Source organism: Poecilia mexicana, unplaced genomic scaffold, assembly GCF_051168715.1.
Source record: "Poecilia mexicana isolate PSO_F unplaced genomic scaffold, ASM5116871v1 scaffold_16, whole genome shotgun sequence".
Classification (NCBI taxonomy): Eukaryota; Metazoa; Chordata; class Actinopteri; order Cyprinodontiformes; family Poeciliidae; genus Poecilia; species Poecilia mexicana.
Genome location: NW_028263385.1, coordinates 3034789 through 3059741, shown reverse-complemented (window position 1 = coordinate 3059741; position 24953 = coordinate 3034789). Strand labels below are relative to the sequence as shown.

Below are 24953 nucleotides of genomic sequence, written 5' to 3'. Positions count from 1 at the left end.
AAGCAGTGTGCCGTGTTGCGTCCCTCTTCCTCTTTTTCTTCTTCTTCTCCGCCTCTAGAACCAGAACTGCTAACATGGACGGAACCTGGCTGGCATCGACCTGACCATGATCCTCCCTCCTCTCACCTGCGGGTCGAACCAGCTGTTACATCCAGGTACGGTCCTCCCGCCTCCAGCTGAGCCGATACTGCCCAGAACCGAACCGGGCCGGACCCAGTCCAACTCCCAGTTAGCCACTAACTGCTATGGAGAGTAACGGACACCGCGATGCGCCTATTGTCGGACAGTTCTCTGGCTTGTTTTTAGTGATGTTCGGACCTGTCGCAGTTCGGAACCAGAGGGGTGGGTTCGGGTTTTATCCGGGTTGAATGATCCTCAGCCCGATTGGGTTGTTGGCGAATCATGTTTAACCGCCGCTAGACTGTCAGCGCAGTTTCGTGTCGTTATTATTATTTTTTTAATAGTAATAATAATAATAATAATAATAATAGCTTTAAACATTATCGAACAGTGGAATGTTCGGCCCAATGTTCGGCTGGTACCGGAATCTTTCCGTTTCGGTGGTTCCGAAGCTGGTCAGCGGCTCTGACCGACCTGCTGTGACTGGGAAAGCTGCTTCAGAGCCCGGCCAGACCTTCACCCTGGGCTGTCCGATGATGGAAGCCGGCTGCTGCAATAGTTTTGAGGCCTGTTTTCATGCATGCTGCCCCGCATGCAGCTGATGCTGGATGATGGTTAGACAGATGGTTGGATAATGGAGGAGCTGCATCTCATGCATCAGAGGCAGCTGAGATCTCTGCTCCTGACATCTGGGGTTTGTATGAATTATTGATGCACATTTCATGGAGAAAGGAGCAGAGAACATTCCCAGGTGTTCCCAGATGTTCCCAGGTGTTCTGGTTTTCCAGAGTTGGGCCCTGAGGTGGAGAACCAGGAAGCTGCTCAGAAGAATCATCAGCAAATGGACCAGGTTCAGCAGGACCGGGTCAGGAGTAAACCAGGTGGTCCAGATTCCTGAAGGTTTTCTTCCAATCACAGCCCTCCTGGGAGTCATGTGACCAACTCTGGGTTTGTTTTGTCTGCGGCTGCTGGAGCTTTCAGGACGTGTCGACTCACGTCTGTCCCTGAAGGAACCGACATGCCGACGCTCCACTAACAGACCCAGTTCTGGTCCTTGTGGATCAGGTTGGATCCGGAATGGTCAGACTGACGCTGTGAGATTTCAGGATGAATGTTGAAGTTTATCTGGAAGAATCCATGAGATCATAGAGGACACCAAGTCCCAACATGCACTGGGGCCACAAACACAGATCAGCTGATGGAGCTGCAGCAATACGTCCAACCAGCATCCAACTACCATCCAACTAGCATCCAACAAGCATCCAACAAGCATCCAACTAGCATCCAACCAACATCCAACCAACGTCCAACAAGCATCCAACAAGCATCCAACTAGCATCCAACCAACATCCAACCAACATCCAATCAGCATCCAACCAACGTCCAACCAACGTCCAACCAACGTCCAACAAGCATCCAACTAGCATCCAACCAACATCCAACCAGCTTCCAACCAGCATCCAACAAGCATCCAACAAGCATCCAACAAGCATTCAACTAGCATCCAACAAGCATCCAACAAGCATTCAACTAGCATCCAACCAACATCCAACCAGCATCCAACTACCATCCAACCAACATCCAACCAACATCCAACCAGCATCCAACAAGCATCCAACAAGCATCCAACAAGCATTCAACTAGCATCCAACAAGCATCCAACAAGCATTCAACAAGCATCCAACCAGCTTCCAACCAGCATCCAACAAGCATCCAACAAGCATCCAACAAGCATCCAACAAGCATCCAACAAGCATTCAACTAGCATCCAACCAACATCCAACAAGCATCCAACTAGCATCCAACCAACATCCAACCAGCTTCCAACCAGCATCCAACAAGCATCCAACCAGCATCCAACAAGCATCCAACAAGCATCCAACAAGCATCCAACAAGCATCCAACCAGCATCCAACTACCATCCAACTAGCATCCAACCAACGTCCAACAAGCATCCAACTAGCATCCAACCAACATCCAACCAGCATCCAACAAGCATCCAACAAGCATCCAACAAGCATCCAACAAGCATTCAACTAGCATCCAACCAACATCCAACCAGCTTCCAACCAGCATCCAACAAGCATCCAACAAGCATTCAACTAGCATCCAACCAACATCCAACCAGCTTCCAACCAGCATCCAACAAGCATCCAACAAGCATCCAACAAGCATCCAACAAGCATCCAACTAGCATCCAACAAGCCTCCAACAAGCATTCAACTAGCATCCAACCAACATCCAACCAGCATCCAACTACCATCCAACCAACATCCAACCAACATCCAACCAGCTTCCAACCAGCATCCAACAAGCATCCAACAAGCATCCAACAAGCATTCAACTAGCATCCAACCAACATCCAACCAACATCCAACCAGCTTCCAACCAGCATCCAACAAGCATCCAACAAGCATTCAACTAGCATCCAACCAACATCCAACCAGCTTCCAACCAGCATCCAACAAGCATCCAACAAGCATCCAACAAGCATCCAACAAGCATCCAACTAGCATCCAACAAGCCTCCAACAAGCATTCAACTAGCATCCAACCAACATCCAACCAGCATCCAACTACCATCCAACCAACATCCAACCAACATCCAACCAGCTTCCAACCAGCATCCAACAAGCATCCAACAAGCATCCAACAAGCATTCAACTAGCATCCAACAAGCATCCAACAAGCATCCAACTAGCATCCAACCAACATCCAACCAGCTTCCAACCAGCATCCAACAAGCATCCAACAAGCATCCAACAAGCATCCAACAAGCATTCAACTAGCATCCAACAAGCATCCAACAAGCATCCAACAAGCATTCAACCAACATCCAACCAACATCCAACCAGCATCCAACTACCATCCAACCAACATCCAACCAATATCCAACCAGCTTCCAACCAGCATCCAACAAGCATCCAACAAGCATCCAACTAGCATCCAACAAGCATTCAACCAACATCCAACCAGCTTCCAACCAGCATCCAACTAGCATCCAACCAACATCCAACCAGCATCCAACCAACATCCAACCAACATCCAACCAACATCCAACCAACATCCAACCAGCTTCCAACCAGCATCCAACAAGCATCTAACTAGCATCCAACCAACATCCAACCAGCATCCAACCAACATCCAACCAACATCCAACCAGCTTCCAACCAGCATCCAACAAGCATCCAACTAGCATCCAACCAACATCCAACCAGCTTCCAACCAGCATCCAACATCAAACCAGGATCCAGCATCCAACGTCCAACTAGGATCCAGCATCCAACCAACATCCAACCAGCATCCAACATCAAACCAGGATCCAGCATCCAACCAACATCCAATGAGCGTCCAACCAACATCCAACCAGCATCCAACCAGCATCCAATGTCCAACCAGGATCCAGCATCCAACCAGCTTAAAACCTGCATCCAACCAACATCCAATAAGCATCCAACCAACATCCAACCAGCATCCAACATCCAACCAACATCCAACCAGCATCCAACATCCAACCAACATCCAACCAGCATCCAACATCCAACCAGCATCCAACATCCAACCAACATCCAACCAGCATCCAACATCCAACCAGCATCCAACATCCAACCAGCTTCCAACCTGCATCCAACCAACATCCAATCACCATCCAACCAACATCCTACCAGCATCCAACATCCAACCAGGATCCAGCATCCAACCAGCTTCCAACCTGCATCCAACCAACATCCAATCAGCATCCAACGTCCAACCAGGATCCAGCATCCAACCATCATCCAACCAGCATCCAACGTCCAACCAGGATCCAGCATCCAACCAGCTTCCAACCTGCATCCAACCAACATCCAATCAGCATCCAACATCCAACCAGGATCCAGCATCCAACCGGTCTCCAACCTGCATCCAACCAACATCCAATCAGCATCCAACCAACATCCTACCAACATCCAACCAGGATCCAGCATCCAACCGGTCTCCAACCTGCATCCAACCAACATCCATCCTCAGTGGCCATGTTGTTTTTGTGTCCAGATCCGTTCTGTGTTTCTGTGGTTCAGCGGATCAGAACCAGCACCACCCAGCAGAGTAGTAATTCTGTGGGCTAGCAGCTCTGGATCTGGTTCTGCTGAACACCACAGATGGAGATGGGTCGGGTTCTGGTTCTGCTCTGTCATCCTGGCAGCAGCTGCTCCTGCTGCAGATAAAAATAGAGGCAGATATTTGGAGCCTCAGCGCCTCGGCTTTCAGCCTGCTGCTGAAACGGACCGGAACCTCTGAGACGGACCAGAGTCCAGAACCACCCCAGGAACAACCCTGAAGCTTTCAATAAAACCCAGATCACTTCATTCAACAAGAGAGAGTTCTGGTTCTGGTGACCAGCACACAGTCACTGTCTCCAAGGAAGGTTGTGCAACTACTTTATGGAAAGTTGAGTGGAAGGAAACACAGTCTGACCCGGTTCTGAGTCAGCTAAACAGGAAGTGGTCGACACCAATGTGACGTTTCCATCTCTGGAAGAACTCAGGTTCTGTCCCTGTAACCATGGCAACAGTCTGTTCAGCGAGGAAGACTCCGATGAAGACTATGATGAGTCCGTTTCACTTCTGTTTTTTTTTAAATCAAACATCCAGCAAAATACTAAACAATATATCAGAATATAACGTAAATAAATCTCATGTTATATAAAATCATACATTATATAATATAACCTTAAACTATTCAAAACATAAAACCAGCATAAGAAACAGTAAATAAAAATGTTTTAGTTGCTTTTTAAAAACCTCCAGTCAGAAATCGGAGCTGTGAGGGAAAGACGTCCAAAACCTCCAACTGATAAACGTCAGAGAACCGGCAGAACATTTAGCTACCAGGGAACCGGCAGAGCATTCAGCTACCAGGGAACCGGCAGAACATTTAGCTACCAGGGAACCGGCAGAACATTTAGCTACCAGGGAACCGGCAGAACATTTAGCTACCAGGGAACCGGCAGAACATTTAGCTACCAGGGAACCGGCAGAACATTTAGCTACCAGGGAACCGGCAGAACATTTAGCTACCAGGGAACCGGCAGAACATTTAGCTACCAGGGAACCGGCAGCCTGGTCATGTGATGCTCTGCAGGTCAGCACTAGAACTTTACATCAACCCTAAAACCGACCAGAGGGACACGACAGATTTAGTCTGGCTGCTGCGTTCTGCATTCATACCAAACGAAGGATTTAACCAGCAGGTAAAAAGTACTTTAGTCAGACGAGGTCAGACTAAAGCCTGAACGATTTCCTCCAGATCAGCTCGTCTGTCTGCCCTTAGAAAAGTTTCTTACATGAAACAGAAACGGCCTCAACGTGAGTCTCAGCCTGATGACGAGTCAAACGAGACGCCTGGAGTTTAACCTTCATAAAATCTGATTTATTAAAGTGGCCTGTTAATAAACCAGGTCACTGTAATAAAATGAAACTAAATGATAAAAACTAAGAACAATAAACAGGAATAAATATAGAAATCATTAAATCCCTGCCAGCATGCCTGGGTGGGCCCCATTGGGGAAAAGGTGGGCAGACCAGATGGGTCCCATACGGGTTTGTCCATGTAGGGCCACAGCCTACGTGGGCCCTACATGGACAAACCCGTATGGGACCCATCTGGTCTGCCCACCTTTTCCCCATATGGGGCCCACCTAGGCATGCTGGCAGGGATGAAACAATAATTATTGAATTTGTAAAAATACATGTGAAATATTTTAATGTGAAGGAAAGAAAAAAGAAAATATAATAAAATAAATTTCAGTCAGTTATAGATTGAAATAAATAATTTATTAAAAAACTAAACAAGATGAATAAATAATGTAAATAAATCCATAAGTAAACATTCTTTCTGTGTTTCATCGGGTTTCTCCTCTCTGTCTGGTTCTGGTTCTGGTTCTGGTCCAGTCAAGCCTCCATTGTTCCGTCTGAATGAAAGCTGCAGTCATGTGACTCTGCCTGATGCGTTGCTATGACGACCATCAGTGACAAGCAGCCTCTGTTGTGCCCGGCGGTGCCAGCCGGCCGATCCGGGTCGGAGACATCGGCGCCATCATCATCATCATCACTTCTGTTTCTATGACGATGACAAAACCAGACTGAAGAACCTGGTTTTGGAGGTCCGGGAAGGTTTAGTTTCTCTGAAGCTGCTTTTGGATCAGTCGGTTCTGATTCTAATGTGAAACTGACCAACTTCATCACATTTATTCTCAGCTCGTTTTTTTCTGCTTCCTGTGGAAACAGGAAGTGAGCAGCAAGTCCTGCCCACCTGATGCTCAGCTGGGGAGGAAGTGCAGTAAACCATTCTGCTGTTTGGGTCGGTTCTGGTTCCGGTCTGAGCTCACTTTAATCTGGTTCTGGTTTTTAACTAGTTTCAGAACCCAGCTCGGTTCCGTTTGGTTCTGCTGGGTTCTGTTTGGGTCAGAACCAGTTGCTGCAGTACTTCCTGTTCATCTGGGCTGGATCATCTGATCAGAACTGGGCGGTTTTGCTGTTCTTTCCTTCTGCCGGTTCTGACTGAAGGTAACAGAACCGTTGATAACCGGATGTGCTGTCACCATGGTAACCGGCAACCACACAGGAAGTCCTCAAAGAACAGGAAGCAGGCTGCCAGGCCTCTTCCTGTTTGCCAGATGAACTTTGGCCTCTGTCACTTTTCCCCCTGATGACGGGTCCAAATCTGAGCCCCACAGGAAGAACCGGCTGGTTCAGCAGAACCAGAACCGTTAGTTTGTCAGAAAGTGAAGCTGATTCTTAATCTAGAGTCACAGACAGAAATTTATTTCTAGACTTCCTGTAATCTGGATTAATCTGTTCACAGGAGGTTCAGTGGAATCACTCAATTGGGTTTGAAACTGGATTGTATTAAACCTGTTCTAACCAGGTTCTAACTTTTCTGAAAATGGTTCAGACTAGTTTATATCTGGTCTAAACCGGGTTCAAACCATATTTGAACCTGATCTAGATTGAGGCTGGTTGAGCTGAAGATTGAATTTGGTCCAACCTGGTTTGGAACTGGTCTGATCCAGTTCTGATCCCGTTCCGTTTTGGATTGAATCCATAGTCGTGTTTTGCCTCTTCAGGATTTTCAGGGTTTATGATATTAATAAAACTGTAGGAAGTATTTTCCACTGAGGCTTTAACCCTCTGCTGGTGACCTCTGACCTCTGACCCTTCAGTGAAGGCCATTCAGGAGGCATGACGGATGAGAAATGTCCCCAGCTGGTGGACTACTTCGTGGTGGCGGGCCTGGACCCCGCCGGGCCCTGGAGGTCCCTGGACGAAGACGGCCGGGCCTCCTCCTCCTCTTCTTCGTCCTCCTCTTCATCATCGGCGGCAGCGGTCCGGGCGGCGGAGCCGGTGACGGACCTGGCGGTGATCGCTCGCGGTCTGGGGGAGGAAGTGCCAGAAGGTTTCACCTGCATAGAGAAGACCCTGGGGGGCCACTCGGCCGAGCTGAGCGCCGGGCTCATCAACAACCCACACCTGTACCTGTGCTACCGCCGGGGGCGGGACAAGCCACCGGTCCTGGACCTGGGGTGAGTCACCACACTGGATCTGGGTCTGGTTCTGAACTAGTTCATTAGATTTAAAGAACAGCGTGGCTTTGCTGCCACCTAGTGGTCTTTAAAGGGAACTATGACTAGTTATAAAAATAGACCTTATTTTGGAAATATTTATCTCGGATGTAAAAACAGTACAGTAATAATACTGTAGGTTATTTGGTTTTATAAATTTTAATAAAATATTTTCACAGGAATGTCGCCATGTTGTTCACACTGCAATGCATTCTGGGTAAATGACATATAGCGGTCCAACTGCCTGGGTCCTCCAGCCAAAACAGTGATGAGTAACTTTGTTAGCCTTTTGAATTTGAATCGGAGCGCATTGAAATTGATCAGAACTAGAAATAACAAGAGGTGATGAAGAGGAGGAGCAAACAGAGGAAGAGTTGGTGTAGGAGCTGCTGCTGCTTTTAGCTTCATAATGAAACAATGAATGAGACTCACCACCTCTGGTCACTGTGTGATCTGGTAAGTACTTCTGTAGCTCTGAGTCCAGGGGTCTGAACTTTGTTCAGTGTCATAATGGTTTTACAGTACCGGTGATCTAGCTCCATTAGCATTTCCAGTAGCAGTAGCTCCATTAGCATTTCCAGCAGCAGTAGCTCCATTAGCATTTCCAGTAGTAGTAGCTCCATTAGCATTTCCAGTAGTAGTAGCTCCATTAGCATTTCCAGCAGCAGTAGCTCCATTAGCATTTCCAGTAGCAGTAGCTCCATTAGCATTTCCAGTAGCAGTAGCTCCATTAGCATTTCCAGTAGTAGTAGCTCCATTAGCATTTCCAGTAGCAGTAGCTCCATTAGCATTTCCAGTAGCAGTAGCTCCATTAGCATTTCCAGCAGCAGTAGCTCCATTAGCATTTCAAGTAGCAGTAGCTCCATTAGCATTTCCAGTAGTAGTAGCTCCATTAGCATTTCCAGTAGCAGTAGCTCCATTAGCATTTCCAGTAGCAGTAGCTCCATTAGCATTTCCAGTAGCAGTAGCTCCATTAGCATTTCCAGTAGTAGTAGCTCCATTAGCATTTCCAGCAGCAGTAGCTCCATTAGCATTTCCAGTAGCAGTAGCTCCATGAGCATTTCCAGCAGCAGTAGCTCCATGAGCATTTCCAGCAGCAGTAGCTCCATTAGCATTTCCAGTAGCAGTAGCTCCATGAGCATTTCCAGTATCAATAGCTCCATGAGCATTTCCAGTATCAATAGCTCCATGAGCATTTCCAGCAGCAGTAGCTCCATGAGCATTTCCAGTAGCAGTAGCTCCATGAGCATTTCCAGTAGCAGTAGCTCCATGAGCATTTCCAGCAGCAGTAGCTCCATGAGCATTTCCAGTAGCAGTAGCTCCATTAGCATTTCCAGTAGCAGTAGCTCCATTAGCATTTCCAGTAGTAGTAGCTCCATTAGCATTTCCAGCAGCAGTAGCTCCATTAGCATTTCCAGCAGCAGTAGCTCCATGAGCATTTCCAGTAGCAGTAGCTCCATTAGCATTTCCAGCAGCAGTAGCTCCATTAGCATTTCCAGTAGTAGTAGCTCCATTAGCATTTCCAGCAGCAGTAGCTCCATTAGCATTTCCAGTAGTAGTAGCTCCATTAGCATTTCCAGTAGTAGTAGCTCCATTAGCATTTCCAGCAGCAGTAGCTCCATGAGCATTTCCAGTAGCAGTAGCTCCATTAGCATTTCCAGCAGCAGTAGCTCCATTAGCATTTCCATTAGCAGTAGCTCCATTAGCATTTCCAGCAGCAGTAGCTCCATTAGCATTTCCAGTAGTAGTAGCTCCATTAGCATTTCCAGTAGTAGTAGCTCCATTAGCATTTCCAGCAGCAGTAGCTCCATTAGCATTTCCAGTAGTAGTAGCTCCATTAGCATTTCCAGTAGTAGTAGCTCCATTAGCATTTCCAGCAGCAGTAGCTCCATGAGCATTTCCAGTAGCAGTAGCTCCATTAGCATTTCCAGTAGCAGTAGCTCCATTAGCATTTCCATTAGCAGTAGCTCCATTAGCATTTCCAGCAGCAGTAGCTCCATTAGCATTTCCATTAGCAGTAGCTCCATTAGCATTTCCTGTCCAAATCAGGTTGTGTTCCACTCTCCTTTCTTTCACGTGGGAAATTATCTAGATTCTGTCTCAATTTTTATTTTTTATCACAGCTGATGGTGACACCGTGTGGCATTATCTAAAGTGACACCAGTCAAACGTAATATGATAAACAACTACTGGGGTAAAGTTAGCCTTCCTCTGTTTACTCTGTAGACTTCAGTACACAATGGTCCTTATGACGTCATCAATCCAGCGGTGAAAAATTGGCGACCTCCATGGGTGATAAATGCAACAAAAGATGTAGATCAGGGGGACCCAAAGTCGGTCCTCGAGGGCCAGCATCCTGCATGTTCTAGTTCTGTCCCTGGTGGTTGTAACAACCTTCTCAGCAAGTCAATGTTCCTCTTAGGCCTCTAACGAGCCATCATTTGATGCAGGTGTGCTAAACCAGGGAGAACTAAAACATCCGATGCCGGCCCTCAAGGACTGACTTTGGACACCCCTGATGTAGATTTTTAAAGTAATTATGAGTTTTGGTTTCTCAAAAACAGCATTTTTTTTTAAGTAATTGGAAAATTCCAACATATTTAGGCCAACATGTTCAACTAGTGTGGATCCTTTTAAAGGAACAGGGTGGCTCTGCTGCCACCTAGTGGCCGTGTTACTGAGCCCGTCCCTGTCGTGTTCTAATCTGCAGGGTTCTGTATGAGGGGAAGGAGCAGCCGAAGCAGGGCTGGTACGTCATCGAGACCACGCCATACAGCCGCTCGGCCAGCCTGAGCTCCGGTGGCGCCCCCACGGCCCACCGGGTCTTCCTCATGTACCGCCGGGCCCTGGACTCGCAGGGCCTGCACACGCTGGGCGTCACCGACATCGCCCTGCTGATGCCCAGCAAGGGGGAGGTGGCGCCACACACATTCTGTCGGGTCGACAAGAACCTGAACACGGGCATGGTGAGTAGCAGTGGCAGTCCGGACCGGTTCTGTGAGGGTGTGAATACTAATGGGTCCTGTTTCTGCAGTGGGGTCCAGCTCTGCACGTCTGCTACAAGAGAGCCGTGGCCAAAGCCAACGCCCTGGTGTTCGAAGCCAGTGAGTCGGCGCTCAGCTACTTCCTATTGTACCTGAGGCTGCAGAAGGACGAGATTTGGGTTTGGGTTCACAGTCCGGTTCCTAGCAGCCAGGTTTTCTAACAATAATGACATCAGTGGTGGGAATCGATAACTTAAGAGTTAGCTGTACTGAGTTGCTAACGCTAATGTGCTAAGCATAAATATTAGATCCGCTAATGCTTCAGTGCTATTCCAGCATGGTATTTGGTAAGTTACCAAAAATGTTAAAGTGCTAAGCTAAATATTAGCTTTACTATTAGCAGATTAGCAGAAATGTGCCCACCACTTTAAGCTCCCAGACTGGACATCAACAGCCAGAGTCTGAAGAAAAGCTTCCAGAAGCCAGAAGAGCTTCATACATGAGGGTGTTTTTGGACAGAATCACTTCATGAAGCAGAGAGATCCTCTCCTCCGTCTGCACTCTCAGATTCTGAACGGCCCAGTCTTGCTGATTCTACCCTCTGTGTTCTGCAGGTCTGATCAGCCGGTACCCAGAGGAGGACCTGGAGGCGTTCCCTCTTCCCGAGTCAGTGCCGGTCTTCTGTCTGCCGATGGGCGTCACCGTGGAGAGCTGGCCGCTGAACTCCAAGTACCAGCTGCCCGTCTTTTCCACCTTTGTCCTCACGTCCGCCTCCGGAGACAAGGTGGGTCCAGAGACGATTGCTGCGGTTAGACCAAATGGACCAGAGAGGCGGAGAACGCCAGCGTCGAGTAACCCCATCTCTGTTCCTGCAGGTCTATGGCGCTGCCATCCAGTTCTACGAGTCGTTCTCCAGGGATCTTCTGTCTGAGCGGCAGAACGTCCGGCTCGGCCTGCTCAGCGTGGTGGACCGCCGGCCCATCACCAGCCGCAGTCTGCACGCCAAGAAGAGCATCTGCGTCCTGTCCCACTGGCCCTTCTTCACAGTCTTCCAGAAGTTCCTCACCTTCATCTACAGATACTCCATCTCCGGGCCGCACGTCCTGCCGCTCGAGAAGTCCGAATCCTTCCTTTCCACTCAGCCGTGTTTTCAGATAAAAAAGTTATTTGTTTACGGAGTCTGCATCTCTTCTTCTCTGTCTTTACTCGTCTCTGTTCCTGTTTCTGCAGACACATCTCCAGCTTCATGCACAACGTTCCGTTCCCTTCCCCTCAGCGTCCGCGGATCCTCGTTCAGGTAAAAGTCAAACCAAAACACACCTATGAACCCGGCAACTGATACCAGAAAAGTTTCAACTCTGGATAAGAGACTAGTTAAATAAAATATTTAACTCAGTATCATCAGCATATCGCCTGATCTCAGATAGAGATCTGCTCCACCGGTCACTCCTCTGTCTGGACCTGAAGTCCATCCATCCGTCCCTCCATCTTCTTCCACTTATCTGGGGTCAGGTCGTGGGGTCAGCAGCCTAAGAAGGGAGGCCCAGACTTCCCTCTGCCAGCCACTTGCTCCAGCTCCTCTGGGGGAATCCTTCAGGTCCCGTCATGGTTTAATTTTCCCATCTGTGTTGCAGCTCTCTCCGTATGACAACCTGCTGCTCTGCCAGCCGGTCTCCTCCCCACTCCCACTCAGGTGAGTGCGACTGGGTCAGATACAGAACCCTGAGGAACACCAAACCTCAGTAAACACACTCAGATTAAATGTTGAACTGTTCCTTTAATTTCTCAGAGACTCACTTGATTAAGTTGTATTGTTTTTACTAGTGATGGGTGATGGGTCCGGCAACACCGATGCATCAGCGCATGCATCAAGCCCACAGACCAAACCCGGGTCGGTGCGCGTGTTGGTTTCAGCAAGTCACGTGACCGATACAGGAACTGTTTGGAAATGGCATTAAAGCACCAAACTGTGTTTATAAGGAAGCTAATCTGTCAAAAGCATTTGCCAAACGAATTCTTGATCTTTTACGGCGTCAACTATGGCGCAGCCTCAAAGGAAAGGTTTCCTCACTGTGGGACCATTTTGATCTCATATCGGAAAATAAATTTGTTTTCATTTTGTTTTCATCCGGTTCCTGTCAGTTTCTACTTGATCTGAACCCAAATTCAGCTGAAACTGACTCTTAGTTTGCTTTCATATCATGTTCTGCAGGTTAAGTGTCGCATATGTTTGACTGTCTTATTTAAATAAATCCACCTCCTCAATGCTGAGGCGTCATGAGAATGAAGTCCCAGATAAACTCAGATATGCAGCCATTCTTCAAATTACTCAGGTGCTTTTTATAAACTATTTCACATAAATGTAGTGTTTAAATCATTTTTTTCTACAGCAGGAGAAGTTTTGTCCAAAACCGTAACAGACTAAATTTCAAAATGTTGAAAATCTTTTTTTAAAATAAAAATTTATGGGAAACAAAACAGTCCACATGCATCCTCCTTCCGAACACATTCACTTAAATGTTCACTTTATGGTTCATGTTCACATTATTTATTGACTGTATATCAAATATATTTTAAATTTACCTGAAGATATGACATAATGTAATATACAATAAAATACAAAGACTTAAATCTTATTGTATAGACTAGGTCGTCAAATCACTACGTTGCCTGTAGTGATTATTAATGTCCAGCAGGTGTCAGTATTCAGTGACAGAATCAATAAAGTTTTGCTTTGGGCCGAAACGTTTCATGACGTCTCATCTACCCATCACTAGTTGTGATTTTCATGCTAACTGTGTGTGTGTGTGTGTCTGTGTGTGTGTGTGTGTGTGTGTGTGGCAGTGGTGCGAGCTTCCTGAAGCTGCTCCAGAACCTGGGTCCAGAGAACTCCTGCACACTGCTGCTTGCCGTCCTCACCGAACACAAGCTGCTGCTGCACTCACTGCGACCCGACGTCCTGACCTCCGTCAGCGAGGCCCTCGTCTCTGTAAGACTCCACCCTCCTCCTGAAACAGAACCGGGTCAGGTCTGCTCCCTGGAACTGAGCAGACCTGGAGGAGCCGGTTCTGGTTCTAAAAGCTAAATATGTTAATTATTCTGAAATATTGCAGTTGAGGGACAGATCTTAGCCTGGGTCCTTTGCGCTTATGTATGACAGGAGATGTGATATTTTGTTTCCTGATCACTGACATCAAGTTAGGCTGAGGCTGCAGAGAGGTGGAAGTAACTAATACTGCCACCTGCAGGTGGGAGTTAGCATCACTGCAGCCCAATGTTTTTTTTGTGAATTTTTAGTGAATTCACAATTATGCATTAGTGTGGTGGAAAAATGCTAGTTTTGCACTTGGCTGCTAAACTAGTGGGGTAACCAGCATGCTAGTGCCAAAATGCTAACCCAGTAGGGCAGTTATTTCGCTCTCAAATCATCATCTACATAAAACTGGTTGATGGGATAATAAATGGTAGATGATGAAGACTTTACGGGAATCATCTTCATGTGCGTAGTGGATGTTAATAACCGGGAATTAACTAAAATAAGATGGAGAATCTTTACATCTGTGAGGTTGAGCAAAGCAGGGGAAGCACCGCCACCCTGTGGCATAACTCGGTACAACACTTCAATTCACTTTCACTTCCTTTTAATTCTGGTAAATAAAACAAAACAATATGATCACATATTGTGTTTCACACTTCATTTTATCAGTTTTATCATTTTATAAATGTTTAAAAAGATATAGAAAAAAATGTCAAATTAATCAGACATTTCATGGCCTCCTTGTTGAAGACCTTTGCTCTAAACTGTGGAAGATGTTGTTTGTTCTCTGGATTATGCAGCATTATTACAGAACTAGAAAATTCCTGAAGAAATTTAACCGGGGCCTGCCACAGTGTGCCCGTCGGTTTGGACCCAGCGTTCTGATGCTAAAAATTAGCATCAATGCTAAAGAAAGCTGCAGTGTACTCAACGGCATGTGGAGAATCTCAAGCATGTTGAGTAGGATTTACTTATCCCATTCTGTATGTTAAAATTAGTGTATAGGCTAAAATTAGCCAAAATGCTAATGTTAGCCTAAATGCTGGCAGTAGCATGTGGAGCTTTACTAGCATGTTGTTTATACAGTACTAAACATTTCTAATTTATAAGAAAACTAGCTAATAGCTAATTTTAGGAAAAAGGCTAATGCACAAGGCAGTGCACTAGTGGGGGGCAGTGAAATGCTAATATTTGTGCTAATGTCACTGTCCTGAGGGAAGAAAAGATAATCAAGGCTAATATTATTGCACCGCCTATGACGGTGCACTCACATGGGAGGAAAGTTGAGACTTTTATTTTGAAACATTCAGTAAGCTTCATTTTAACTTACCACACTAATCCAATGTGTAACAGTGGTTTGGTTAAACCAATTATATAATGCCCAGAACATTCTGCCCTGTCTGTAGTTATAACGTTCTGCTCAGCCCTCCTCTGTATTAAAGTGTTCCGCCATGTTTAGAACTACAGAGTCTTTGGGTGTGTCCGAATTCAGGGTCTGCATCCTTTGAAGGACGGATTTGTAAGCCGATTACGTCATAGCGTGGCGACAAGGCCTGTCCGACCTCAATGCTCCTTTTCCCCAGATTTGAAGGTCCGGTGTCCTTCACGGCCCACGATATCCCATAATTCATTGCGGGTTCCCACTGGGCGTTCAGGCAGAGCGATAATGGCGGTGAATAGCGACAAATTATTTAGCTTTATAACACTTTAAATGACACAACGTGATTTGGTACAACGTTTTTAGGCGAGAATGTAAGTGTGTAAATCTCAAATATCTGCTCGGTTCATCAATACATCATCTAATAGCAATATTGCTCTGACATTTTCGGACCTGTCTGCTCCCGCTGCGTTAACAGCCAGCTCAGCTGTCAGCCGGCCAGGCGCTCCAGGTTCGGTACACCGAGAGAAAACGCCTAACTCCTGGCACATTGTTATAAAAACTCCCGCTAGCTTTCCCCAATGAGTGGGAGTTAAACACCGATATTATTCAGACAGGTCTGGTTGTTGATTGCTTAAAGTTAAGCCTTCAAACATAATAGGTTTATTTCACCGTAATGTCCTATCTGCTTTGTGGAGAGTATTATATTTGTAAATGAATAATTTACTTGTATGTATTCCTTGTAGAAAAGTGCAGTGCACATTTGAACATTTCTTTTACTATAAAAGGTGAAGAATAATATAGAAATCAGTAATACATGACTGAGAAACAAACTTCGGCTCCGTTGTTTTTTCTCCTCTCTGCTTCGCGCTGTCACGGTTGCTAGGCAACATGAGTTACGCTGAGGTGGGGACAGTTGGTGAAGCTACACCTGTCCCAATCCACAGGTATTTTTCTTCCGGTCTTAGTTTATTCCCGGCCTTCGAAGGACCCATCCTACGTAGACCGGTCCTACGAAAGATGCAGACCCTGAATTCGGACACAGTCTTGCAGCTCTGCCTTTCTCTGTGTTCTGTTGCTATAGCGATGGGTCCTCAGCCAACTGCTGTGTGTGTGAGACAGAAAGCTGGGGAAGGATTTCTATCTTTATGAGACACCAGTCAGTTTTAATGAAAAAAGCAGTCCGAACAACTGCTTCCCATTCAGGATCCGTGAGACGTATTTGAAAACAGTTTGAAGCATATGAGAGGCTATTTGTCATCTCCAATACTCCCACGATTCATATCTGTAGGTCACTCACAGAAATAGCAGCGATGAGAGAAAAATGGTGTGTGCTGAGCTGTGAAATTTTTCAGGAAAGTCTGAAAATGAATGGCTGAGTGTCTGAGGTTACCCTGTCACATGATTTCACTCTGAAGCACCTTGACAGAAAACCGTCAGCCCCAGAGAAATTTTGAAAACATTTTACGGGAGCAGGCATGCGTATCAATGTCATGACCGACTTTCATACCAATAGAGCAATTTTTGTACCCATGACAGCGATTTCAAAATTACTTTGAGGTAAAAAATCTACTCACTTTCTCACTCTAAAAAGCGGCAGTTGGTGTCAGTTACACTCTGCGTTTCGGCAGTTGGACATTTTGCTTGTTTTTAACTTTTTACGTCACCATTTTTACTTGAAACCCCAATAAAAATAATCGCCCTCATGCCGGGATCGAGCCGCACGTTTTGATACCTTTTTCTCGCAGCGGTACGAGCCGCATTAACGGTGACGGAAGAAAAATAAATAAGAAGAAAGAGACATTCTATTGGGTGTGGAACAATTGGGGCCTGCCATGCATTACATGGGAGGCCCCAACTACACAACACCATAATAAACAGAACTGAAGAAGTTAGACCCAAAGATTTGATCTTCTGACCCTCAGCAGAACCTCTGGCTTGTTAATGAAGTCATTTCTGCTCATTTATGACTAAAATCTGTTATTCTGACTGAAGCTACACGCTCTCCCTGTGTGTGTGCAGATGACCTTCCCGCTGCGCTGGCTCTGCCCCTACATCCCTCTGTGCCCACTGCAGATGGCCGACGTGCTGCTGGCGCCCATGCCTTTCATCGTCGGCGTTCACTCCAGCTACTTTGACCTCTACGACCCCCCGCCGGAGGTCATCTGCGTCGACCTGGACACAAACACCATCTTCCAGTGAGTCCGAGTCGCTGCAGCTTCTGCAGCCGTCAACAGGGAGATCATCAGCTGCTCTTGTTCGGATCCCTGCAGGTCAGAGGATAAGAAGCCGTTGTCATGGCGATCGCTACCCAGGAAGCACGGAAAGACGCTGTTCAGTACGCTGACCAACCTGCACCGGACACTGGAGAAGAGTGAGTGGCTGCTGAGCGTGTCAGGAGAGCAGCCAGAGGTCAGGGGTCACACTGTGCTTTTGCCTGCAGTTTGCAGCCCCGGCCAGGAGGAGGCGACGCTGGAGTTTCTGCTCACAGACTACGACCAGATCTACCGGCGGCAGAAGCAGCTGGAGCTGGAGATCCAGGAGGCCTTCCTGCGCTTCATGAGCTGCCTGCTGCGGGGCTACCGCGCCTTCCTGCTGCCCATCACGCAGGCGCCGTCCGACACCACCACCGACTGCAGCTCCCTGTTTAACCTGCAGGGTGCGCTCTCCTATAACACACTCCAGTCTCTGCAGAAAATTATTTTTTGTTTCTGTTAAAGCAACTCAAGTCTATTTTTCTTTAATTGTGCTTCTAAATCACAGAGCCCTAAATGTTATTAATGCACATAACAGTAAAGAACAACTTGTTTTTTATTTCCATGTGTCTGACATCATTAGAAAGTTTAGACTCTGTCAGAATCTGTAAATAGCTGAGCGACCTTTGACCCTGTGACTGCAGGCTTCCTGAAGTCTCGGGACCGGAGCCAGCAGAAGCTGTACGCCCAGCTGAGCCGGACCCAGATGTTCACCCAGTTCATCGAGGAATGCTCCTTCGTCAGCGACCGCCACGCCTGCCTCGAGTTCTTTGACGAGTGCGTCCAGAAGGTCAGAGGGCAAGTCGTTTCCTTCTTTTGGCCCGGTGACCTTCTGTTGACCATCCGTTGATCCGCTGACCTTTGGGTCCCCAGGTGGACGTGGAGAAGCCGGAGGAGGTGCGGCTGATCGACCTGGACGAGAGCGGCGGCGGCGAACACACCGTCTTCATCATGCCGCCCGAGGAGCCGCAGGAGGCCGACGGAGCCGAGTGCCCCGCCCTCTACAGGTGAGGCTCCTCCCCCAGGGGGCGGAGCCAACACACCAGGTGCCGTGTGACCTGACGTGTCTCTCGTCCAACAGCTACGAGACGTTCCCCAGCCTGACGGCGGAGCTGTTCGACCGACCGCAGGACCCGCTGCGCGCCCCGGCCAGAGGCAGTGCCCCCAGCAGCCCCGCCCCCCGCCGCACCAAGCAGGTAGCCGGCCCGGTTCTGACCCGGTTCTGGCCCAACAAGGTCCAAGCTGCCCTGATGGAGAGGTTCCTGCAGTTTAATGTGTTGATTTAGTGAAGAACGTGACAGCGTGTTCTTCAGAACCGACTGACCCGATTTCCAGTCAGTGGTACGGGTCGGATCAGATATGAAATAAATGTTCTGGTTCATCTAAAGCACAGCCGCCCGCCGTGTTCAGTCTATCTGCTCACCCGCCGCGCTCCAGGAGGAGAAAGGCTGGCGTACTCCAGGTATCACGCCAGTCATTTTAAGGATGCTTAAAATCCCCAAAAAATGACGAAAACCTGGGCATTATCATGAATCAATAAAATCCCCCAGGCCGAATTGGAAAATCGGATGTTATGCTCCTAACACTTAGCTTTTTGTCAACAACTCAGAGGTGGAAGTCAGAGCTCTGCACAACGCAAATAACAACCCGGCCGGAACACGGTGGCTGAATAATAAAACATAATTGAACGAAGCTTCAATTATGTCCTCGAGAAATTTTAATAATTGAGGAACTTGAATCATTCGAGGAACCGCTTCAGCCCTAGACGGACGGATGGATCACAGTCCTGCTTTTCTAGCAGATCCCAGAAGCAGCAGCAGGGGGCGCTTTAGGACCAGAAACAGGTTCTGGTTCTGATGGACTCACAGAACCCCTGTGTGTCTGCAGGAGATCAAGGTGGCCCAGAAGCGGGCCCAGAAGTACTCGGCGGTTCCGGACATGTGGTCCAAATGCCTGCTGGGTCACTGCTACGGCCTGTGGTTCATCTACCTGCCCACCTTCGTCCGGGCCGAGGGCTCCAAGGTCCGCGCCCTGCACTCCGCCCACGACGTCCTCCGGCACATGGAGACCCGCAAGGTGGTGCTGCCCGACGAGGTGAGGCCCGCCGGGCCGGCGCGCCGACCGGGCCGGGCGCGCCGGCAGTAACAGAAACTCTGCTGTGTGTGTCAGGTGTGTTACCGCATCCTGATGCAGCTCTGCGGTCAGTACGGCCAGCCGGTCCTCGCCGTCAGAGTCCTGCTGGAGATGAAGAAGGCCGGGATCACGCCCAACACCATCACCTACGGATACTACAACAAGGTCACACACACACACACACGTTTGGGGACTTTCCATTGACTTCCATTCATTTCTACAGCCTAACCCCAACTGTAACCGAAACTCAATTCACACCTTAGCCCTAAATCTGACCCCTGACCCAAAAACAGCGTACCCCTTATGGGGCCCAGGCTCTGGTCCCACAACGTAGCATGTGTCAGGAAAATGGTCCCCACAAGGTATTACAAACACACACACCACAAAGCTTCAGGCTGATGGCTGTATTCCCTCCTCAGGCTGTGCTGGAGTGTAAGTGGCCCTCGACCAATCAGGGCGGCCGTCTCCGCTGGGCTAAGCTACGGAACGTTCTATTGGCCGTGGCTCAGTTCAGGCAGCCAATCAAGCAGCGGCGGAAAAGTAGTTCTGTGGGCTCCAGAGGTCAGATGTCTCGTAGTTCGTCCTGCAGGATAAAACGTCACCGCTCTAAGCGATGAAGGTGATGAAGATGATCTTTGTTTCCATCCCAGGAGCCATGATGGAGCCCGATCAGAAGCCCCGCCCACAGTCCGCTCTGATTCGTCAGTCTAGCTGGAGCGGCCTGAGCGAAAGCTCGAGTCACGAGTCTCTGACCGGGTCGCTGGTGAAGAGCTCCAGCCTCAGCAGCATGAAGACGCCCACAGTCAGTGGTGAGCACTGCTAGCTAGAAAGCTAGCTGCGCTAACCCTGAGGCGCTAATTATGAACATCAGATATCCTAGACGTCTTGCTACTAAAAATGAGCCCACTTAGCATAGCAACAACACTAAGCTAAAAATAAGCTCCACTAATAGCTTGTTAGCGACGTTTCCACAGATCAGAGCTGACCTGATGCCCTTTCTGCCCTCAGAGCTCAAAGTCTGTAAGAAGTCCCCCGTCCTCCACGGTTCAGGGACAAACGGGGACACGGTCCACCGGAAGCCCCCGCTGGGACGGAGAGAAGCCTCCGCTCCGCCTGCAGCGGCCCCTGGGGGAGTCGTGGTGCGGCGCAGTGAGGTCTGCCTTTCCACCTTCTACACCGAGTCGGAGCTGGACTGTAGATGTGAACCGGAGGAGAGGCTCAGCAGGTCAGTGTGTTCATTCCTCCAGGTTTTCTGAGTTTATTCTGACCGATCTGACTGGATTCACATTCCGACTGCAGATCCGACAGATTCGGGAGCTCCGGTGGAAAGAACAAGGCCAGGACCGTAGACGAGAACTCCAACCACGTGTCGTCCCCGAGCCGAGGAGGCCTGGCAGGGAAACTGCAGCAGCTCCTCACACCGACCAAACACCGAGCATCGGTCCGGCGTGCCGCCAGCGTGGAAAACCGCCGGTCCGGAGGAGGGATTGGTCGGAAAGTGTCAGATCAGAGGCAGTCCAGGAAGTCCCAGGTGGCTGAAACACTGCTAAAGGCAAAGGAGCGGCTGGTGAACGCCCCGTCAGAGGTGACTGCATGTTCCTGTTGAAGGCGATGAGCTGCAGATCCAGCGTCCTCCACTAGGGGCTGCTGTCCAGCTCTTGCTGAGATGTTTCCCTATACTTCTGGATGTGAAGGCCTCTCCTGTCATCTGGAATAACCAGGAATCTCTCCTCAGAGCTCGCTGTCAGTGGGAAGTGACCTGGACCTGACGGACACCGCGGTGTATCCTCTGCGCAGGTCGTGGGACGCCAACCAGGAGGGGGCGGGAATCGAGGTAGCTCGGTCGGTGCGGTCGGTGAGGCGGTTTCGTCCGGGTGGGGCCTCACAGTGTGTTTGTGTCCAGGTTCTGATGTCCAGCTGCTCGCTGTGCCGCAGCTGCAACTCTCTGGTGTACGATGAGGAGATTATGGCGGGCTGGACGTCGGACGACTCCAACCTGAACTCGTCCTGCCCATTCTGCGCCGCCTCCTTTGTCCCATTCCTGAACGCAGAAATCTGCGACCCGGGGCCTGTCAGCAGGTACAGAGCCAGCCGACCGGACGCTCATGCACTCCTGGTTCTGTCGTGTCACCGGTTCTGCTCTTGCTCCTCAGCGCGGAGCGCTGCACCATGAACCGGGAGGATGAGGTGGAGAGCGCCGTGAGGCCCCCTAGTGGTCACGAGGCGTCCCTGCGGCCCCAGTGCAACGGGCTGAGCGACGACTCCAGCTCTGAAACCAGCACCTACTCCGAGACCAGCAAGGCCACCACGGTAACTCCCCCCGCCGCTGCCCCGCTGCGTCCCTCCTCACTGTGACAGGCTCCGCCCTCTTTCCAGGTGTCGTCGGTGGGAGGGACTCCTCAGGTGACGGTGGCCTACCTGAGCCCTCTGGTTCTGAGGAAGGAACTGGAGAGTCTGCTGGAGAACGAGGGCGAGTCGGTTCTGGCCCAGCCTCAGTTTCTGGACAGCCACTCCATCATCTTCTGGAACCTGGTCTGGTACTTCCAGCGGCTCGGCCTGCCCAGCAACCTGCTGCAGCTGGTCCAGAGCTCGCCACTGGTCAGCCACTTCACTCAGGTGACTCTAAAGAACTAGTTCATGTTGGGAGACTCAAGTACTGTGAATATGAACTCATTCGCTTAGAAGGTTCTGCTGTCTGAACACAGAACCTTGATCCAGGTTTCTAATGACACAAGCTGCTGGAAAGTAGCTGGAGAAGCTAACCTGTAGCTTCCTTTTCCAGTTCAGGTAGTTTCTGGAAGGGCTAAAGTCCAGGAAAGCACCTGAATATAACTGTTTTTGGGGGGCCTCCCCCTGGAGGGCTCCTCCACCAGGGGGGCCTCCACCGGGGGGCGCCTCCTCCACCAGGGGGGCCTCCACCAGGGGGGCCTCCACCGGGGGGCGCCTCCTCCACCAGGGGGGCCTCCACCGGGGGCGCCTCCTCCACCAGGGGGCGCCTCCTCCACCAGGGGGCGCCTCCTCCACCAGGGGGGCCTCCACCGGGGGGGCCTCCTCCACCAGGGGGTGCCTCCTCCACCAGGGGGGCCTCCACCGGGGGTGCCTCCTCCACCAGGGGGGCCTCCACCAGGGGGCGCCTCCTCCACCAGGGGGCGCCTCCTCCACCAGGGGGGCCTCCACCGGGGGCGCCTCCTCCACCAGGGGGCGCCTCCTCCACCAGGGGGGCCTCCACCGGGGGGGCCTCCATCGGGGGGGCCTCCTCCACCAGGGGGCGCCTCCTCCACCAGGGGGCGCCTCCGGGGTTGTTAACAGCCTGTCTTGGTTGTTCCAGTCGGAGAACTCTGCGGTGAGGGTCCGGCTCCTCTGGGACACGCTGAGCCCCGACACCGACCAGTGGCCGCCGCTCTACGTCCTTTGGAGGATCCACAGTAAGGACGATAGGCGGACGAGTCCATGACAGGACACAGCGTCCCCGCCGTGCTTTAACGTGTTCCTCCACCAGGTGGCACCCCGATGAGGAGCTACAGCTGGAGGCGGCACAACCACCCGTTCACCCTGTCCTTCCTGGAGGAGGTTCTGCGCTGGGTGGGCATGAACGAGGTGCACAAGGCCATCACGCTTTTCCTGGACACCCTGGAGAAGCAGCCCGGGTCGCCACAGACCCAGAGGTGGGAGTTCGGACCGGTCCACCGGTTCTGATGATTCATGCTGAGCTTGAACTCAGATGTTTGTGTTTCCTGGACTGACAGGAGTCTCTACCGAGAGATGCTGTTCCTGACTCTGGCAGCGATGGGAAAAGACCACGTCGGTAAGACTCCTGGATGATCTGGGTCGGGTTTCTGATCAGAACCAGGAAGGTTCTGGAAGTCCAGCTGTGCAATCCTCTCCCATCTCTTTCTACAGCTGCATTCGATAAGAAGTACAAGACGGCGTTCCTGCGCCTCAGCAGCTCCCTGGGCCGGGACGAGCTCCGCAGGAAGCGGGCCCAGCCTCCCAGCACCAAAGCTGTCGACTGCAGACGGAGCTTCCACCCACCTCTGGAGTGCTGAGCTGTTCCGGACCGGACTGGACCGGACCACACCACCCAACCAACACCCGCTTCGCCTCTCTGCTGCCCCCTGGTGGATGGCACAGCATCCTACTTCCTACCAACCTCTATGGATCCTGAAGCAACCGGATCAGACCGGATCGGACCCGGCTGCGGATCTGCTCTGTAGTCAGAGGAAGGCTCATTGGCATCCGAACCAGAGATTCCCCTGGGAATCCGTTTCCTGAACTGGAACGTTGTGGATGAGATATTTATTGTTGAAACTGTGAAAACAGATCTGACCCGTTTTAACTCCTCAGAACCGGTTCTATTGACTCAGCGATGCATTCTGCTTTCCAACCAGTTGGGATTCGCTTCAAAGTCCAGTTGGGGTCAAATGTCCCATTCAGGCCTGGATGGGTCAGGATGGATCAGAACCATCTGGGATGAGAGGCAGAACGATTCAGAAGTGAAATGAAAGAAAATGTAAAATATCAGAGTTTTGATTGGTTTAATACCAGCCAGAACCTGACCAGAACCAGAACAGAATGCAACCAGAACCCAGCCAGAATCCAGACAAGCTTCTGAATGTCTGTCAATCCTCCTTTGGAAAACAAGTTTTTGGATTTAAGAACCAAATTTTGAAATCAGACACAAATTGAGCCAGAAATGCAGAACTCCAACCGAGCATGCTCAGTGGCTTGGTTGGTTCTGTTTAGTTCTGGTTGGTTCTGACCTTCAGAGTTCTTCCTCCTGTCTCCATTCTGGTTCTGTTCATTCACTCCGACTGATGTGCTGAAGGCAGAACTCAGGACTGGGCCCTTCCTGGCGGTTCTGACCTGGAGACGTTTATTTAAATTTGCTGTTTGTCTAATTTATATCTGACTGTGGTTACCATGGCAATGTTGCTTTTTTAACAAAATCGTCAATAAAAGACGTAAAAAAAAAAAACCTGATGTTGTTTTTGTTCACCCATCCTCATGTAATGGTTCTGGTTCTGGTTCCACATCCCCATGAAGATTATTGGGATGTTTTATTTTGTAGGAACGGACCGGAAGTGGGACAGGTGATTCTGCCTTGGGATGACTCGTTTCTTTTCGCTCCTCCGGGATGCGCTGAGTGGTTCTGGTTGTGGACAACCAGCGAGCTGGGTCCCGGAGAACCTGGGAGAACCGGGAGGAGAGTCCTCCTCCTCCCGGTGGGTCAACGGTCCGTCACGCGCTGCGGATCTCCGACAGGAGCACGAGGCAGGTCGGATCTTTTCACGATGGTTGGAAATGTCGGATTGTTGGCAGAAGCTCCGCTGGTTCCGCTCCAGAATCCTCATTTTACGACAGTTTTGTGACTGAAGATATTAAATAAGATTTTAACTAAAAGATCTGATTTGTATTTGATAATTAGGCCATGCTTTTATCTCCTTATA

General features: G+C 49.7%; 1 protein-coding gene across 1 annotated transcript; it reads left to right on the top strand.

Moving 5' to 3' along the window:
- Positions 1–24481, top strand: dennd4b (DENN/MADD domain containing 4B). The gene is made up of 29 exons (XM_014973113.2): positions 1–155; positions 7321–7680; positions 10430–10685; positions 10754–10823; positions 11318–11487; positions 11579–11820; positions 11934–12000; positions 12338–12396; positions 13548–13692; positions 17141–17316; positions 17392–17492; positions 17562–17777; positions 18018–18163; positions 18247–18380; positions 18455–18569; positions 19261–19467; positions 19543–19671; positions 19926–20067; positions 20157–20315; positions 20515–20731; positions 20806–21091; positions 21242–21340; positions 21410–21585; positions 21660–21816; positions 21883–22122; positions 22835–22931; positions 23006–23171; positions 23253–23311; positions 23407–24481. Exons 2-29 carry the CDS (start codon positions 7340–7342, stop codon positions 23550–23552), a joined length of 4518 nt encoding a protein of 1505 aa, XP_014828599.1. The 5' UTR covers positions 1–155; positions 7321–7339; the 3' UTR covers positions 23553–24481.
- Positions 24482–24953: the final 472 nt, after the last annotated feature.